The sequence below is a fragment of the Diplotaxodon limnothrissa genome, linkage group LG20, assembly GCF_057381915.1.
Source record: "Diplotaxodon limnothrissa isolate DT_005_m linkage group LG20, D_limnothrissa_male_GT1.1, whole genome shotgun sequence".
NCBI classification, from domain to species: Eukaryota; Metazoa; Chordata; class Actinopteri; order Cichliformes; family Cichlidae; genus Diplotaxodon; species Diplotaxodon limnothrissa.
In genome coordinates, this window is record NC_140615.1 from 38,590,397 (window position 1) to 38,609,827 (window position 19,431).

General features: G+C 47.6%; 1 protein-coding gene across 1 annotated transcript; it reads left to right on the forward strand.

The window, feature by feature from the left end:
- The first annotated feature begins 96 nt into the window (after positions 1–96).
- ptk6b (PTK6 protein tyrosine kinase 6b) lies at positions 97–17,827 on the forward strand. The gene is made up of 8 exons (XM_085343924.1): positions 97–604; positions 9,097–9,218; positions 9,673–9,833; positions 9,962–10,127; positions 12,034–12,195; positions 13,351–13,532; positions 13,611–13,764; positions 17,528–17,827. Exons 1-8 carry the CDS (start codon positions 198–200, stop codon positions 17,701–17,703), a joined length of 1,530 nt encoding a protein of 509 aa, XP_085200050.1. The 5' UTR covers positions 97–197; the 3' UTR covers positions 17,704–17,827.
- Positions 17,828–19,431: the final 1,604 nt, after the last annotated feature.

A 19,431-nucleotide genomic window follows, 5' to 3' on the forward strand; every position in this document is an offset into this window, starting at 1 on the left:
GGGGCTCCCGTGGTTTCTGTAACTAAAGGAAGTCCCTCCGTGGGCTCGCCCAGTACAGTTTCACCGCACCGTTCCCTGCGCAGGCATTCCCGACATTCTCCGCGCTCCCTGCTCTGCACCTGTCGGACAGGTGTGGCGGGTTGACTGAGCCGAGCTGCGGAGACACACAGCGCGCGCGGAGCCGTTCGTGGTCACCTATGGATGAGTGTCTGCGCAGAGCGTGCCCCTGCCTGCAGTCACTGTGGGAGAGGATTCTCACGGGCAAGAAGGCTCCTCAGCCAGCGGGAGCAGGAGGTGAAGAAGAGGATGGAGGAGGACGGAGAGGGACCTGCAGCGACGGGGAGCAGCCCCAGGCCCCGACGCCGCCCCCGAAGCCCCCGAAGGAGACCGCCTCCGAGGGTAGCTGCATCTACACGGCCATGTGGCCCTTCGAGTCCCGGCACCAGGAGGAGCTGTCCTTCCAGGAGGGAGACCTGTTCAGGGTGGTCAGCCGCAGCGGAGACTGGTGGACGGCGCGGAAGATCGACCGCAACGGGCACGTCGTGGCGCAGGGCATCGTCCCCAACAACTACCTGGCGAGGGCAGAGTCCATCAACGTGCAGCCGTGAGTGCAGCTTCCTCTGACGGCTCCCAGAGAGCAGCTCTGACCTCGGAGCTCCGAGGGCCATCCCGGTGTCCGCGATAGACAGAAGCACGTGAGCGGCGTGTCTGTAGTAGAGCAGGTGTTTAGAGGGAGCAGGACATTTCCAGGATCGTTTCAGGGGTAACACACCTGATCCAGCCCCGAGTGTAGACAGCTCAGGTGTCTCATCTGTGAGCCTCTCCTGTCCAACTCAGAGTTTACACTCAAACCCAACAGGAGCAAGGCTTCAGCACAAAGTGCGGCAGTAAAATCATCCATGATTTGATTTAATGCTGCAGGCAGCTGCAGGGGATTTAATGACCTCCACACTGGGGCACCTTTATTTACACAGCATCATATGATTCATCATAAAGTCAGTACAACAGGAAGACACTCAAGCTTCTAAATGTTTACACTGGAAATGTGACGCAGTGCAGCAGAGTGGTATTTCAAGAATGTACAAGTACATTTAGTGTATACTTTGAAAACGTGTCACAGTAATTTCCTATTAATATGTCACTGAACAGGTAAAGGTGTTGACAGGAAAGCTAGAAGATTTCCAGCTTAAAGGCAGAAATTCATTCACATTCAGAATCACGTTTTTTATTATGTTCACGAGGCTGCTGTGCCTCCAGCTGCAGATGCATAAATCAGGATGTGTACACTGAAAAAAGGGGGCTGGCCAGCTCGTGGATTTATGTAAGCATCGTGTATTTAACACAAGTGCCTCATGCTTTAACGTTAAGTGTAACTATATAGTGTAGAAACTACATAATATGCAGAGCTAGATTAAGTTGTTCATATCATGTTTGAGTGAAGTCAATAATATCGCAATATTAAATCCCGCGACACCGGGATTTCAGTCTCGCGCGCTTTGGTTTGAGGAAGACGTCCGCCTCAGTCAAGTCGAGTAGCCGCCTCTACTTTTTTTGGTTTACCGAAAAAAGGACATTGGGTGGTTGTTACATTACACTCAAAAAAATAATTCATTGGATGAACGTAATTTTATCTTGCCACTTATATTCCATCTAAACAAATCATGTTATATTAATCCATCTTGATTGTGTTGTGTCAACACGATATATGTGTGTTTAACATAATATTAACATTAACATTCAATTAATTTGACTTTTGTTCAATCAACATGTTTGCACCACGTTAGTCTAATTAAATGTATTTAAATCCGTCTTATCTTGTTTAAACACTTTGGCACATCAAAAGTCAGTCTTGTTACACGAACTAGTAAAGTATTTGTTTGTTACACCAATGATAATCTTGTTGAATGAATGAAAGGTAACTTATGTCTGTAGTACATGTTGTATTCATATTACGTAATGTTCAACCAAAAGAAATCAATGGATTTACAGCAACTTCCAATCCACCCATCTTCTTAGCTTTATCTGGGCTGCGGAAGTGATAGGGCAAGAGGGACAGGGTACATCCTGGACAGGTCGCCAGTCAATCATACAGAGACAAACACCATTTGCACTTCAACACCTTTGGGTAATTTAGAATAACCAGTTACCCTTACAACTGCATGACTTTTAACTGTGGAGGAAACCAGAGTACGCAGAGAGAACCCACTGCAAACTTCACCACACTGTGGATTTGAACCCAGGCTCTTCTTGCTCTGAGGCAACAGCACGAACCACCATGGCATTAATGTGTCAATGCAGATTTAACAAAAGTAGGAAAGCTATACTTGATGATGCTTTATGTTGTTGTCCTTGACAAGTTAAACCATAAGAAGTAGTAACAGCATACACGTGGTGTGGTTGTCTTCCTCTTGTAACCCCACTGATTGTCCTGTGGTTTGACATCTGATGTGATCTTGTGAATTTCGTGAGTCGACCTCCAAAATCAAATTGGGTGGTTGTTACATGCATAAGATCCAAACTTGTAATTTGAACTAAATAATTCCATGTTTCTATGGTGAACGTAATTAAATCATGTAGCATCTGCATGAAATTCAGCAACTTAATTTGTTCTTGTTGAGATGACATCATACAAACTAGTAAGAGTGGTTCGTTGCTGGACTCATGAAATTCGCAAAATCACATGAGATGTCAAACTGCAGGAAAATCACTGGAGTTATAAGAGGCAGACAACTACACACCCACCACGTGTTTGCTGCTTACTGTGGTTTAACCTGTCAAGGGCAAAAACGTAAAGAAAATTCTGCATCAAGCCTTGAAATCATAGCTTTCCTACTTCTGATGAGCCTGTATTGGTGGCATGGTGCTTAGTGCTGCTGTCTCCCAGTAAGAAGGTCCTGGTTCAAACCCACAATCTGGCACAAAGGGTTGTTTGTCTCTATGTGATAGACTGGTGAGCTGTCCGGGGTGTACCCTGCCCTGTAACTATCACTTCAGGGTTATTTCCAGCCCCCCTGCAACCAGGATAAAGACCAGGATGGTAGTTGTTGTAGATCCATTCACTTTTTATGGTAACCAGACTCTAGACTTTGTTGAACATTATGTAATATGAAGACAACGTGTAGTATTTAAGTGACCAACTAGTACTGGGTTAAAAGTTATTGAATAGTGTTGAAATAAAATGACATTGTGGAGGATTAAAATATTCCAAGAGCTCAACTTACTCCATCTAAACATGTTTCAATCGCCTTTTATGAACACAAAATTTATTGAATATGAATAAGTTGTGTTGATTTAACTTGTTTGTTTGTTTGCGTGCAACCAATGTCCACTATTAATAATGGATTGCATTTATATAGCGCTTTTCAAGGCACCCAAAGCGCTTTACAATGCCACTATTCATTCACTCTCACATTCACACACTGGTGGAGGCAGCTACAGTTGTAGCCACAGCTGCCCTGGGGCAGACTGACAGAAGCGAGGCTGCCATATCGCGCCATCGGCCCCTCTGGCCAACACCAGTAGGCAAGTAGGGTAAAGTGTCTTGCCCAAGGACACAACGACCAGGACAGAGAGCCCAGGGATCGAACCGGCGACCTTCCGGTTACAGATGCGATTCCCAACCCCCTGAGCCACTATTGAATCAAGTAAATTCAACATGGCCTTTTTTTCAGTGTAACACCTTTATTATCAGCCAGAGTCCACACTGTCCACCTACCTGCCAGGAACTCGCAGCACTGTAAGCGCTTCCTTTAACCTTTATCACACATTTATCCTTTATCGCATTAGTAAAACTGAGGTAAGCAGTGAAGCAGAGCGCTGTAAAAAGACACTTTGGGAGTCAAACGGTTGTTTTCTACTGCAGTGAAGTGTGCATGTGCGTCCTGTTTACAGCTCTGCCTAAAAGTGGAAGTTTCTGTAAGTTCTGCTTTCCTGTCACTTCTGTGAAAAGATGCAGGCAGTCAGCATGGGGGGTTAAACAGCAGCCCCGCTAATCAGACGCTTTAGGTCACCGGTGTCCTCGAGGGCCGCAGTCCTGAAACGTTTCCATGTGTCCCTGTTGCAGCACACCTGGATACAATTAGTAGGTCATTAGCCCGACTCTACAGAACCGCATGCTGAGGTGCAGTTCAGCCACTTCATTCATGTTACAGCAGCTCATGACTGACTGAACACGGTGCAATAAAAGTACTTTTTTACAAACACTTATATTTAAATTTACTTGAGTAGGGTTCGGGGTTGCCACCTCGGCATGCAGTCAGGTTCCATAGTCTTGGTAATGACCTACTAATTGTATCCAGGTGTGTTGCAGCAGGGACACATGAGCCGTGTCCCAAAACGTCGGCTGCGTCCTTCGAAGGGCCCGCCTTCGCGTTCTATGTGGGCCGGGTCCTTCGAAGACCGAGAAGGCCGGAAGTGCGAGGCTGTGAAATGGGACGGTCCAGCCTTCAGATCTGCGTCACCGCTGTGTGGGTGGAGTTTAATAAACTCGCCGTCTGCTCCGTGCTGTCTAAAATATAACAGGACACTGGAGGAAACTCTCGACCGTCTCACTCTTCTGTTTAATCAGTTTTCTGTTTGACGTTTATTCAGCTGTGTGAAAATCCCGGAGGAACCCACCCGATGGATTAATAAAGTTTTATTTAATCTAATAACTTTGATCTCAGCCAAACCGATTTACTCCGGAACAAACAAAACACTGAAAAAAGGCAAACAATTACATTTTTAATTTCTCCGAGTGACGTATATCATGTTTAACCTGAGTAGCGAAAGACAGCGGGGGTCTGAAAACGATGAAGCCGGGAGTCCGCTGCTCTCGCCGGCTGGAGTGACCATTGAACCCCCCGGCTCGCTATCGAGCGGGTGGGTAACAGACGTCTCCAAAGACGTCGGCGCACACTTTTGCAAATATGCGATGTCTTGATAAACTGAGCAGATATTTGATGTTTACACAGCTACTTTCTCCCCTTAATATATGTTAAAAGTTTATTTTGCGGCCAGAAAGATTAATGAGAATAATTTTAAAACTTAGTAGCGCCGCCATTGTTGGAAACTGGAATTTGGGTGAGGTGTGAGGACACACCTGACCCATCCTTCAAATTCAGGGAAAAGGAGGACGCATTTGAAATAGTCGACAACTTGGGACAGCCTTCGTCGCCTGGCTGTGACGTAATCGGCCTTCAAATGCGGCCTCCGGAGGATGCAGCCGACGTGTTGGGACAGCTTTGGAAAAGCTTCAGGACAGCGGCCCTCGAGGACTGGATTTTGACAGCTCTGCTTTAGATGAAAAAATGAACAGTTCACATTATGAAGGTTAAATGTTATTAATGCTCAGCTTTTTAACATTTGATATGAATATTTGGATGCTGTTTATCATGTTTTTGACCTTTTAAAAAACACAAAAACTGAAGCTTCAAAGGCTGCAGTTTCTGTAACGTCCAGCAGGGGCTCCAGCGAGTCTCTCATGTTAACACTTTGCAGCAGAAACAAACATGTTTGCAGCCTGATGCACAAACTTGTTGGTCCCTGGAGATATTTTGTTCTTCGAGTTTGCATTAATGAGGCGTGGCCTCATTGACTGACAGGTGGAGGTGACACAGGCGGCTGTAGCTGTTAGCTGTCTGCTAGGCTTTTAGTCGGACCTCTGAGTTATTAATGACATCATGTGACCAGTATTATGGCTGCTGTGAGGTTACAGTACTAACAGCACATCCAAGAAGGCGGAGCTCCAAGTTTGCAGAGTGAAATTCTAGTATTTTGATTGGATGTTATGGATCAGCAGGTGTCCGAGTGATGCTCCCATAGAGTCTGTGCTGCCCCAGATAGCATCAGCTGATAACCTAGCGCTCCACCCACTCATCCAAACGTGTTCACCTTTGGAAATGGACTGAGACTTCAAAATGTGAACGTATAAACAAGTTACATCCATCTTCTATTTACAGTGTGATAAAACCCCAGCGAGCTGCTCGTCTTTATAACGTCACACTTTGTGCTGCTCGTTTATTTTTGTGGTTGCGGCAGCTTTATTGATCCTGACTGAGCCGTACGCTGTGAGCACCATGAGAAATGTCACAGCTTTACATCACACCAGCCCGTGTTTGTGTTTCAGCTGTGATGCAAACTGGGACGCACACACCGACGGTCAGCTCACCACTTCTCGTTTTGCCGTTCTCACTCACAGTTTATTGCTTCAGCAGAATGGGAAGTGTGCAAAGTGTGGCTATTCCCGTATGTCACCAGCTGCTCCGTTTAATTATAGAGCTTCTCTGCTCTCCCAATAAACCCTCAGTACTGACTTTACCATCACTATATCCTGCAAGGGCACAAAGCAAAGATGTGCGACCTTCAAAACCTGAAACTGTCACACGGCTCTCAGATTAAATAATGTTTCACAGCCAAAGCTTAGAGCCGTGAGGTCAAACAGCATGCAGTCCAAACCAGAGTGTGAAAGGAACACAACATGTGGACATGAATAGATAATTTTGTTTAAAGCATGAACGGCATGTGTACAAATTTAGGTTATCATTCCTCGGCAAAGCCTTCCAGCTCGCAGCTGAGCAGCATATTTTCACTCATGTGGTTTATTTGGTTTTTCCTAGCAGAGCTGCAGCCAAACATCAGTTTCATTATTGATTCATGTCCTGGTTATTTTAATCAGACTCAGAACAAATCAAATAAAAAATGTCTCGCTTGAATCTCGGAAAGTTTCGGTCCAAACCTAAAGGCCGATTCTCACCTCAGAAAGTACTGTTCGCTTTTCTGGCTGACTGAACAGAAAGCAGAGGCCATTCAAACTGGATTAGCTTTGGCTCAGATCCATTAAAGGTTCCAGTAAATGATCGTGGTGAACTCTTTCCCAACACTGAGAAACTGGAAGAAGCTAAATTGAATGCAGCCAGTGGCAAAATGTTTAGAAATCAAATCCTAGCTGATATCAAACACTGTTCAATGTGAGGGCCCGTCAGTGGCCCAGGCAGCTGTTACACGATCAGCAATCATCCTTCTGCTGGAGTGTCTGTGCAGCTCAAACGCAGGCTCTGTCACATGACCCTGCTGTATGCCATGTATGTTGTCCAGCAGCTCAGGGAGCAGTGTGTACACCGTATACCTGTGGGTCGGTAAAGCTCACCTGGACATGATAGAATAGAATAATCCTTTAATTGTCCCACAAGTGGAAATTTGGTTGCAAAAAAACACATACAAACAGGACAGGACACCGGTATTTACCAAAGCAGAGTACTGCACAGTTATTAAGATTAAATTACAGATAAGTGGCAAACCCAGGTTGTAGTGTGCAAACAGAGCAGGATACTGAACGATGTTTAAATAGTTAAGAATATCTAGAATCATTAGAAGAGTGCAGATTGTGTGATTGTACCTGTGCATTAAAAAGTAGACATGTAACTTCCAAAAAGTTGGCGTATATAAACTGAGAAAAGTAATGTGCAAGTTGTAACAGTAGAAGTTGTTTGGTTGGTGGAAATTGCAGCGCTGACGTAAACATCTGTGTTTGCTGGGAGCAGTTTTGATTGACGATGCTATCGAGCTCAAAGTTACAGTTAGCTGTTACTGTAGAAAGTTAATGTCAGTTACTCGCCTTAGCTCGCTGCCATCACAGCATTTACTGATGGGGAAAAATCAGCACGCACACTCATCTCTGTGCTTGGCATGTTAGACCGGGGCAGCGTTCGATAAGTGGAGAGTCCTCTTCACACACTGAGGTTAATTATGGAGTTCCACAGGGTTCAGTGCTAGGACCGGTTCGGTTTACTAGGGCTGCCACGATTAGTCGACTATCAAAATTTAATTTAATAGTCGACGCGTCGTTTGAAGCTTTGTAAGATCCTGAAAGACGCAGGAATAAGCAATAAGATTTAAGAGTGTAAGACAGAAGATGGCAGCACTGCATGTACAAGGACCAGCTGCCATTAAACACTGAAGAAGAAGGAGCTGTCTCCAGTATCGTCCGGTCTCAGACGAGCGCGGTCGTTTTATTTTGTAAAGCTGTTTACTTTAAGAACACGGGGTGCTGTTGGAGGAGGTGCTCAGTCTCTACAATCCAGCTCATAGCGATGCCTCTTTAAGACCACCGAACTCTACGTTACAACCCAAACATAGTTTTACTCAAACTCTGTTTTCCTGAATCTTTCGAATAATAAGAAGGTAATAATAAACACCAGGGTCCGGTCCAAACAGTAAACTGACACACCTCATCTCAAGTGTTTACATCCTGGAGGAGTTTAAAATTTATTGTTGTGTAAATTTTTAACTCAGTCAAGTGAGAAACTAAGGCCACCTCTCCACGCCCACAGCATGAAGCAGAGGTTTCTGCAGTGTGCAGGTCTGAAACATTCAGATGTGTTAACACAACAGTCCTCACAGGAGTAGGTTAAAGGGCATGACAACACAGTTGGAAACAAACTGAATGACTGTAGCTGTTTGGAAGTGCTGCAGGAGCACGGCTTAGGTTTGTAAAGCTGCATCTGTACAAAGGAGGAACCCAAACACCTCCTCGGCGGACCGTGGACTCCTCTGTACCACTGTGTGCTGGAGTCAGTGTGAGGCCGTCTGTCCCACAGCCTGGACCAAACTGGCTCATCAGCAGGACAACGATCCAAGCGCAGCAGCAAATCTCCAACTGAACGGCTGCGACGGTCCGAAGTGCAGAGCTCAGAGAGCTGTGCATGAACGAATGCTGCAGACCTCAATGAGCTGAAACAGGAGTGTCTTTGTCTGCACTCTTTATTACCACAGACTCAAATCTGCAACCGTAAAAATGAAAAGATGCAAATGATGCAAACAAAGCCGTCGGAAACTGTTGTCACTGTGGTTGGACGTGGACGGTAGTTCTGACTGTTTACTTCTGTTCATTGTTATGGTCGCAGATTTGAACCTGTGACGACAGACTGCAGAGGAATCATGCATCCTCTCCTCTTTAAAGACATGTTTTAATTGACTGAGCTTTCAGCCTCAGGTCACTGCCGCAGGTTTAATGAGAGCCCAATGTTAGCTAGCATCTGTCCGTGCTGTACAACATCAGGCGGAAGGTTTGAACCTGCACAGCGAGCTCCTGATAATTATCTTTCTGTCTCGATCCAGATGGTTTTATGGGAAGCTGAGCCGCTTCGAGGCCCAAAATCACCTGATGGCCCCAGGAAACGAAGAGGGAGCCTTCCTCGTCCGGCAGAGCGAGAAAGACGACATCGGATACGTCCTGTCAGGTAAGTGGACAGGGAGGGCCTTTACAAGCACGAGGAGGGGCTACAGAAAACCCCAACAGAGGCTCTAACGAATCCTCCTCATGTCAGCACTGAGATGATGCAGTGAACATGTGCTCCAAAGGTGGATACTGTCGACAGGTAACAGGTTGAATCAGCCAATAAAAACCAGGCCTAGCAGAGACAGCGTTAAACGGGCTGTGATTTTGACACTTTTTCACCTGAGCCAGGTGAGTCTCTGGGTTCATCAGGGAGCTGATTGGTTAATCGTTTCTGCAGCCGGCGCTGCAGTGTTCATTATAACTGAGATTATCACTGAGAGCTGTGCTTTTTCCACTGATGTTTAGTTTCTGTTTTCTGAGGTCATGACAGCAGAAATAAAAAATAACCGTAGCAATAAAAATGAGGTCTCGTGTCCTGTTGAGACTCGTCTCTGACTCCGTCCGTCTTCCTGTAGTGCGATCCGGCAGCCGCGTGAAGCACTTCAAGATCCACCAAGGAGATGATGGTTTCCACATCGAGCCCAAGCATCATTTCAGCTCGCTGATCGACGTGGTCGACTTTTACTGCGCCAACAGCCTCAACACCACCGGCCAGCTGGGCAAGCCCTGCAAGAAGGTGAGTCTTCATACCGCCATCATTTATTCGCTCCTCTTGTCTGTGTGACGGGGCCGCTGGCCGGGAGCAGCCTTTAGTTTTGCATGGATGTGAATGTCTGAGGTGCACGCTTCTGTTTCCTCCATCAGAAAAGGCCAGAAACCCAGGATTTGAACCACTTCACGGTGGACGAGTGGGAGCTCCCGAAGGAGGAGTTCACGCTGGAGGAGGAGCTGGGCAGCGGCTTCTTTGCTGATGTTTACCGCTGCCGCTGGAAAAACCACATCAGCGTCGCCATCAAGATCCTGAAAAGCGGTATTTTATTTTCTGCTGCTCACAAACACAAGTCTGCTCAAACGCTTTCAAGCCATCATTAGCCCCGCCCCCCGCCTTTCATTCAGTGCTGTAACATGACTGAAAACATTAAACACGGCTGTGGAAACACTGAGGACAGCACGCTGACCCTCATGCAGACAGCACATTACAAACGAAACACACGGTGAAGAATTTTATTTCTGTCATGAGGAAGTGAGAGTTTTCCTTCCTCCGGAAACAGCAGCACCTCCGGCCAATAAGACATCATAAGGATGGAGAGAAACTCAAAGACAAATGTGAACACATGCTGAACGATGCCTCTGATGCTTTCACAGACACACAAGTTGGTTTTGTTTTTTGTCCATCCAACAACCCAAAACCCACAGAAAATTACACTCAGGTGGACATAAAAGACAAAAAAGTCATCAAATAGTCTGCGGCTCCAGAAATGCGTCTTCTTCCAGCTGTAGATCCCTCCCTCGATGTGATTGGACCACAGGCCCGGTCTCGTTCCTGGGCATCGGATAAATGTGCGTCACGCCGCAGTCGGAGCCTCTGAACCTGCAGGGTTACCGTAGTGCCCGCATCTCACCTGCAAGGCCAAGAGTAACAATGTAGTGTGGCCAAAATAGGAAGAAAGTGGGAAAGGGTGTGAATAATGGCGGCGTACAGGCTGAAAGAGACGGAATTACAGGCTGCCGCAATAAAAACGCGTCACCTGACTTTAAACGTGATCCGAAGGTCAGCCTGATCAGCTCAACGCGGGGCGCAAGGACACCCGACGCAGGTTTACACGTGAGGGCATGAGCGCGGGAGCATGAGCGCGGGAGCATGAGCGCGGGAGCAGGAGCGCGGGAGCATGAGCGCGGGAGCAGGAGCGCGGGAGCAGGAGCAGGCTCCCGCTTGAGTTATAAAGTGTGAAACGTCTGGCATGAGTGACTCCGGGCAGGTTTTGAGCTGCAGGTGAACTTCTCAGCACGTTAGAAATGTTCTTGTTCTGGAACCTGCAGCTGATGTTTCAGGTTAAAACACTGAAACAAAGATGATAGAAATATGCAAAGTTATGGTGACATTAGACGCTTGAGTCTTGTCATGCATCCGTTTCTAAACCAGCTCCGTGCCGTGAAGCAGGGGCTGCAGGAGATGAGGACGGGCCGGCCTGTGATTGGTCAGCTGACAGTGAGAGGCACTTCAGGGCGACATCGACGAGCCACTCGAGCTCTTTCCGAGGATCGGTTCAAACAGCATCACAAAGAAAGAGGCGCTCGCACGCTCCGCAGGTTTGCATATGCAAGCGATGCTGCGGGAGACCAGCGCCACGTTTCTAAAGCAGAGCTCGTGTTTGGTGTTTGGTCTCCATGATAAGCTGGGCAAACTATCCAATAGTACTTTCCATGGAAACAACCGGCTGTTTCCCGCTGTTGTCTGCTTTGCATACGGTACATTTAAATGTTTGAGCCCTACAGCAACGATACAGTAAGGGTCAGGCTCTCAGGACTTTAATTTGAGATGCTGCTCAGTGAGGCTTTCAAAGCTCAGCTTCAAAATCAGGAAAGAGAAATCTTCCTGAAACATCCGGCTCAGGCGGAGCCGAGCATTTCTCAGAGAGGGGTCTCCGAAATCTCAGCGCGCCTCCCTCTAAATGTCTTCGTATACCCCAGTCATTAACTGGTCCTTCAGTAACACGCTGAATGATCCACCAGCGTCGTGCTGATCATCTTTTTAATACAGTCTTTGTTATTATCCAACAACAATCTAGACAAGAGGCACATTTCTCTTTATAATTACAGTGTCATGTTTTCCACCTTTGAGTACAGTTGTTGTGCCTTTCAGGTCATTTCTCTCACCCGTCTTCCTCTTTTCTCGTCTGTCTGTTTTCGCCTTTTTATTTCTGTCCTGCTCTCAGACTCGGAGCTGAACCACAAAGAGTTTCACGGGGAAGTTCAGATCCTAAAGCGCCTGCGCCACCGTCACCTCATCTCGCTGTTCGCCGTGTGCACGGCGACCATGCCGTACTACATCATCACCGAGCTGATGGAGAAGGGCAGCCTGCTCAAGTTCCTCAGAAGTAAACCTCAGCTTTGTTTCCAGTGAAAGATCAGAGTTCAGTGTGCTGTGTAACGTTGGACAGCGAGGGCTTTGATTATGGTTACAGCCTCAGCATCGAGCTCAGCGGGCGGTCAGCAGGGGGCGCTCTCTGTCTGTTCTCAGGGAAACAAACAGCTGTCAAACTGCCAGCTGCTGCAAAGCCTCGGAAACGTGCCAGATAGTTACACACGTATATTTATATTCAGCAAAGTCACAAACGTATGGGAGGGAGATATTTCAGAGATGGATTTTATATCTCAGATATAGATTTCACATATCTGAGATCAATTTTATATTCCTGAGACATCATGTTTGTGATCTGGTCCCAGTTTCTGGGTTACAGCTCCTGACCCTCCTCTTACCGCTGGAACCATCTGTCCATCTTCCACATCTGTCCCAGCGGCGGTCCCCCAGAACCTTAGCCTTGTTATCCTCCACCACCTTTGGTGATATCTCCCACCTAGATTTTTTTTTTTAATGCTGTCGGCGTTAATCTCATTAAAATCTCCTTAACGCTGTAACTGCATTTTTATATCTATTTTTTTATTTCTTCTGTTTAGAATGAAACTTAGTGCAACTCTTTTCTGCTTACATTTCATTATGATCATAACAGCTAGTTTCCCCACACGCAGACAGCGATATTAAATCATTATCTGTCAGGAAATCGCAGCTGAGCATCAACATACAAACACATGATCAATTTTCACTTAAATCTGAGAAACGATTTCCAACCTGTGAAATCTGACCCTCAGGGGAGCTCGTGAATGCAGCACCGAGCTCCTGTAACAGCTGCTGAGTGGATGAAATCTGGAGCAGGTACTGATGGTGGTTTGGAGTTTCTGGTGTTCAGTGGAGCAGCTCCATCTGCTGATCCAGAGACGTTCAGGTGGAGAATTAGAACCATCGAGTTCCAGAACCCGTGGTCGGGCTTCTGGAACTCGATGGACCTCCATGACTGGGTGGAGAGGCGCTTCTGTTCAACAGGTGGGCTTGACGAGTGGGAGACAGTCAGACTGTGTGTGGGGAGGGAAGGGGCCACTGTCCACTGAATCAGCAGCAGGAGATGGGTGTTCGATAAACTCAGACCTTTTACTTACCGGCGCACTCACTTCATCTGCATCGTTCTCTCACTCAGGTCCAGAGGGCCAAATACAAGACGTCGCATCCCTCGTTGACATGGGAGGCCAGGTGGCTGATGGGATGTCATATCTGGAGGAGATGAACAGCATCCACAGAGATCTGGCGGCTCGAAACGTCCTGGTGGGACATGACTACATCTGCAAGGTGGCCGACTTCGGCCTGGCCAGAGTCATCAAGGTAAGCGGAGGAGGAGCTGTCGATCTCTAAGTGGAGCACGGCTCAGCTCTGACGGCAGAGTCTTGTTTTTCCCTTCAGGAGCCGTTTTACATCTCAGAAGACAAAAAGATTCCCTACAAGTGGAGCGCTCCCGAGGCCATCAGCCACGGGAAGTTCTCCATCAAGTCCGACGTCTGGTCTTTTGGCATTCTGCTCTACGAGATCATCACCCGTGGAGGAGTTCCTTACCCAGGTTAGTCCACGAGAGAGATTCATTCAATTACTGATGTCTTGATCGTCACGTGTGTGTCTTTAGCTTTATCACAATAATCGTGATTATCCCAAAAGCTTGACTCTGCTCATCTGGATGCAGCGAACACGTCAGACTAACTTCTGCTAACTTGAGTAACCTTTAAATCCTCTCAGGGACGCCTGCACGTTAAACTTTACTGTAACAGCTGAGCGAGCGCCGCGGCTGCATCGCTGTGTTTCAGGAGCTGAAGGAGCGCTTGGTGAAAAACGGTGGCCTCCCCCCAACCTCGCAGCTCGTGCAGTATTTATTAACACGTGCAGCCCTCTAGCTGCACACTCTGCTCATGTCACAGTCCACGTGTGCTTGAATGCGATTGGCCGGTTTGCACAAGGAAAAGAGATAAGTGAGTTCCTTAAACGTGCATAAATGTGGACTTTATGAATCTCTGCAGTAACCAGAATAAATAACCAGAGCGAGCCAGCTGACCACTCCCACTATCTGACTTTCATACTGTCTACGTATTCAGAATTACAGCCTTCACATACATATGAGGCACTTACAGCTTTTCCAAAGCTACATAAATCCAGCAGATCTCCACATGAAAAACATTTAAGCTGTGATTAAAAACTGCTCTCAGATCAGTTTCAGTCCCACTGCAGGACTCCCGTCAGTCTGAGGACTGAGCCCAGTTCTGATGATCTATCAGACACAGAGGAGCACAGAGAAGTGCTGGTATCCTGAAGTTTGATCTGAAAACTTCACCAAACGGTGCATTCTGGGTAAACCCGTTTTTATGCGGGATCAGAGTCCAGGTGCACTTCTTTGTGAGGTTTGTCTGATTTCGTGTTGGCGTGTCACTGTGTGATGGAGATGCACTGCACACTAAGGTGAGGGTTTACAGAGCTGCTGCCCGACACAGCTCAGCTGCTCTGCAGATATTTGAGCTAACACAAAGCACTCTTCATCACTTGTCCTCCTCTCCTCCCTCAGCTTACAGTAACCAGGAAGTGTACCAGCAGGTAACCCTGGGATACAGGATGCCCAAACCGCCCAACTGCCCAGACTTTCTCTATGAAATCATGAAGCGGTGCTGGAGCACCGAGCCGGCCGACCGGCCCGACTTCAGGGTACTGAGGGTCAAACTGGAGTGCAGCTCGTATGAGTTAGAGACGGCACAACCCTGAACTGCTGCAGTACAGATGGAGCGCCACAGGGGGGCAGCAGAGAGGCAGCAGAGAGGCAGACACAGAGCAGCGACTGCAGAGCTCTTCAGTGAGGACGCGCTTCAAAGAGCAGAACCACCGAGAGTCCGCAAAGACTGCAGCTGACTCACACCACCACCACCATCTTCACCAACATCACCATCATCATCACCAACACCATCACCAACATCACCAACACCATCACCACCACCACTACCAACATCATCACCATCTTCACCACCACCATCATCACCATCTTCACCAACATTATCACCAACACCATCATCACCAACATCACCACCAACATCATCACCAACACCACCATCATCACCACCACCACCATCACCACCATTATCATCACCACCACCAACATCATCACCATCACCACCAACATCATCACCATCTTCATCACCACCACCATCATCACCATCTTCACCAACATTATCACCAACACCATCATCACCATCACCACCACCACCATCATCACCACCACCACCATCACCACCATCATCACCATCTTCACCAACATCACCACCACCACCATCATCACCATCTTCACCAACATTATCACCAACACCATCATCACCATCACCACCACCACCATCATCACCACCACCACCATCACCACCATCATCACCATCTTCACCAACACCACCATCACCACCATCTTCACCAACATCATCACCACCACCACCATCACCAACATCATCACCATCACCACCACCACCACCACCAACATCACCACCACCACCATCTTCACCACCATCTTCACCAACATTATCAACACCACCACCACCAACATCATCACCATCTTCACCACCACCATCATCACCATCTTCACCAACGTTATCACCACCATCACCACCACCACCACCACCAACATCACCATCACCACCATCTTCACCACCATCTTCACCAACATTATCAACACCACCAACATCATCACCATCTTCACCACCACCATCATCACCATCTTCACCAACGTTATCACCAACACCATCATCACCAACATCACCACCACCACCATCACCACCAACATCATCACCACCACCACCATCACCTCCATCCCCACCACGTCATGATATCGTGTCATTTCATGATGTTGTTGAAATGGAGCTAAACCCTTGAGGACTGCAGAGGGTTCTTTATGAGCAGCTGTATCACTGATTAATGAGCATGTTAGTTTGTCATGTGAGCATCTTTGGGTTTAAATGAGTCATTTTCATCATATTCTCGTATGTTTTTCTACCAATGGTAAATAAATTCTGAGCTTTGACTTTAAAATCAGTCCGCTCACTGTGCTTGGTCATTGCCAGTTCGCGCTAGTAATCCAGGCTGCAGGTGCCTGACTAACCATCAGGTTATTTCAGGCTCCGGTTCACTAAACCCGGCCCGCAGAACTCCAGACAGACTTGCGGCACTGGCAGGTGTTGTGTGTCAGTTTATGTTCCTGGACAGGTGTTTTCCTCCTGGTTTTCCATCAGACTGATCTCAGACCTACCTCAGGTCCATGCTACCAGTGAAGATTTCCCACTTTTGAAGGGAATCTGGGGGTGTGGAGGGGCTGGTGGTGGCTCTTTGCCAGTAATGGGAGTGATAATGTTTGGAGTCAAACATGGGAAAGTCTCTTTTTATTCAGATTTATAATTATTGTAATTTAGGGTAGGCCAGCATGTCCATAGTGTCGTAGTAAGCACCCAGAGATCCCCGGTTTGTGCCGGTGGTCCCTGACAGGGTCACAGCCTGGCGTGGCTCAACGAGCAGCTGGAGGAAGCGTTGTTTATGAGTCGTTACCATAAACATGAACAGGCCTGTTTGTGCTATGAGGCTGGGCTGAAACCATAAACCAGGCTTGTTGCAGGCGAGGTTCTGAGCACGGGCCTGTCTCGCTCCACCTACCAGGACTCACCTGTGGCTGAGGTGAGGCCGTCAGACCTGCTCGAATGAACAGCTGATGAATCTTTAGAGCGTCTCTGCGTTCTTGTCTTTAGAGACACTGGAATCCTTTCAGTCCCTTCTCATTGATGCCCCGCCCCCTAACTGGGACCTCCCTGCAGCTCTGATAGGTCCCAGCCTTGCAGTTGAGGTTTGCTGATGTTGTAACCGCCATGAACAGTCTGCTCGCTTCAGAGTCCTCAAAGATGATTGGCCAATGCAGGTTTCCACAAAGTGATGTAACATGTGAAATATGATATTTTCCTGTTAATGCTGACAAACTGCTACAAATACACTCTGCATATCATGTCCTCTCATCAACCAGCGTCATGAAGCATCTGTGGGTCCAAGCGCTCCTTCAGTTCCTAGATCGCAGGGCGGTCGGTGCTGCCCTCTGTGGTCTTAATGCGGTGCACGTGAGCTGAGAAGCAAATGCAAAAATCATCAACCGGTGAGAGCACGGTGACTTCCTGTGATCGGGTTTATTACACCGACTACGAGCACAGGCGTTTTACAACATGTCAGCTTTTATATGGCATACTCAGCCTCACACGTGCAGGTTATTGCATTCAGATTTTCAGTAAACTTGACCTCTGACCTTCATCACTTCTCCTCTCCTCCCTCAGCTTACAGTAACCAGGACGTGTACCAGCAGGTAACCGTGGGATACAGGATGCCCCAACCGCCCAACTGCCCAGACTTTCTCTATGACATCATGCTCCAGTGCTGGAGCGCCGAGCCGGCCGACCGACCCGACTTCAAGTCCCTGAAGGCCCAGCTGGGCCGAGAGGAGCTGGAGTGACACACACACACACACACACACACACACACACACACACACACACACACACACACGGACTCTTTGAAGCTCGTCTTCTTGCAAAACTTCATCTGGTCATCCCTGAGAGCACAGAGAAGTTTAGGTAACAGCTCCCATCATAAGCTAACGAGTTTAGTGAGCCAATCATCTGCAGATTACTGCAGGACGAAAGACGGGTTCACAAACTGTTTTATCTGTTTTGTCCTCCATGGCTGAAGCTGGAGGACGGCCGAGACACTGAGCCGTCAGTGTTTTTAATCACATTAATCATGTTTCACGAGCTTTCCTCAGAGCTGACAGATGAAACCACACGCCTCACGTGATGCTTTAGAAGCAGTGTTGGGGAGTAACGGAATACATGTACCGCCGTTACGTATTTAGAATACAAAATATAAGTAACTGTATTCCGTTACCGTTTAAAAAGGTGGTATTCAGAATACAGTTACTTTGTTGAAATAAATGGATTACACTGCGGTACTTTCCTGTTTCATATTGTCGCGGGTCAGGACTGTTTGGGTTTTGTTTGACAGCTACGTTCTGTTGTTCCAGGCGGCAGCGTTACGGTTGCCATGGTTACAGGGCGACGCTCTCTCTCTCTCTGCGACTGTGTGTTTCCTGGGTGAGAGAGCGCCTTTTCGTTGTTGTTGTTGTTGTTGTGCTAAGCTAACAGGCAGAATGCTACAAGCATAGCTCTAAAGAATGTAGCATCATGGGCAGTGTAGTCCGTGCTGCAGGGAGAATGGACTGCCATACACGTTATGGGTCTGTGAGCGCGAGGAGGGAGAAAAAGGGGAGTGGAAAGGTACGAGCAGTCATCGAGCAAAAACGGGAGCTGGAAGCATGTAAATATAATAATAACCACTGCAGCCAAGAAGAGTGCCTGACGAGCCCAGTTGTAAGTAAGCTATTAAGACTCGACTGTACACCGTGTTCGTGTTTTCCTCCGAAAACAACAAGTTCCGTTGGAGCAGCCTTTCAACGCCTCTCTCTGTCTCTCGCTAGCAAAGTTGACCCAGACAACAAAGTAAAGCTATTTTTCGGCTACCAGCCGACAGGGACCCCGCCGTATTATGCTGGGCTTACACTGTGCGATTTTTTCAGTCGCGCGATTCAACTCCTGCTCAAACTGTACGATTGACTCGCAGGGGTTAGAAGTTCATAGGTCACGATGCAGGGTCTCACACTATACGGCCCGATGCTCTGATGCGACCTGAGTGCTCACACTGTGCGTCCATAAAATGAAGGTTATAACAGAAATTCTGTCGCTCGCTCTCCCTCTCCGTCTTTCACTCACACAGACACACCACCACCATCAACTTTGCTAAATTGCTAATGAAAAACATTGGTCAGGCAGCTGTGATTGAGCAGCAGTGTCGATCCAACTATTTTCACGGTTGTTGTGGTCGTGATAATTTTGTGAGGCCACATCGAAAGGGCTCGGATGGTTCTACAGGTTGTGCCTCCATCGCTTGTGTCCAGATCACACGCTGCACTGCCGTGCTACGCCGTCTTTTTCGCTGACATTTGTGTTTGCGCGTGCGCAGTGTGGCAAACTGCGGTGACACCCTCACGACCAAGCGATTGATGATCGGGAGCTGGTCGTGAGGTGTCAATCGCTTCTCGTTACCCCACGTATACTACACGATGCACGACGCACGATGAAGGCCAAAATCGGGCCGATCGCCAAAACGATCGCACGACTCAAAAATC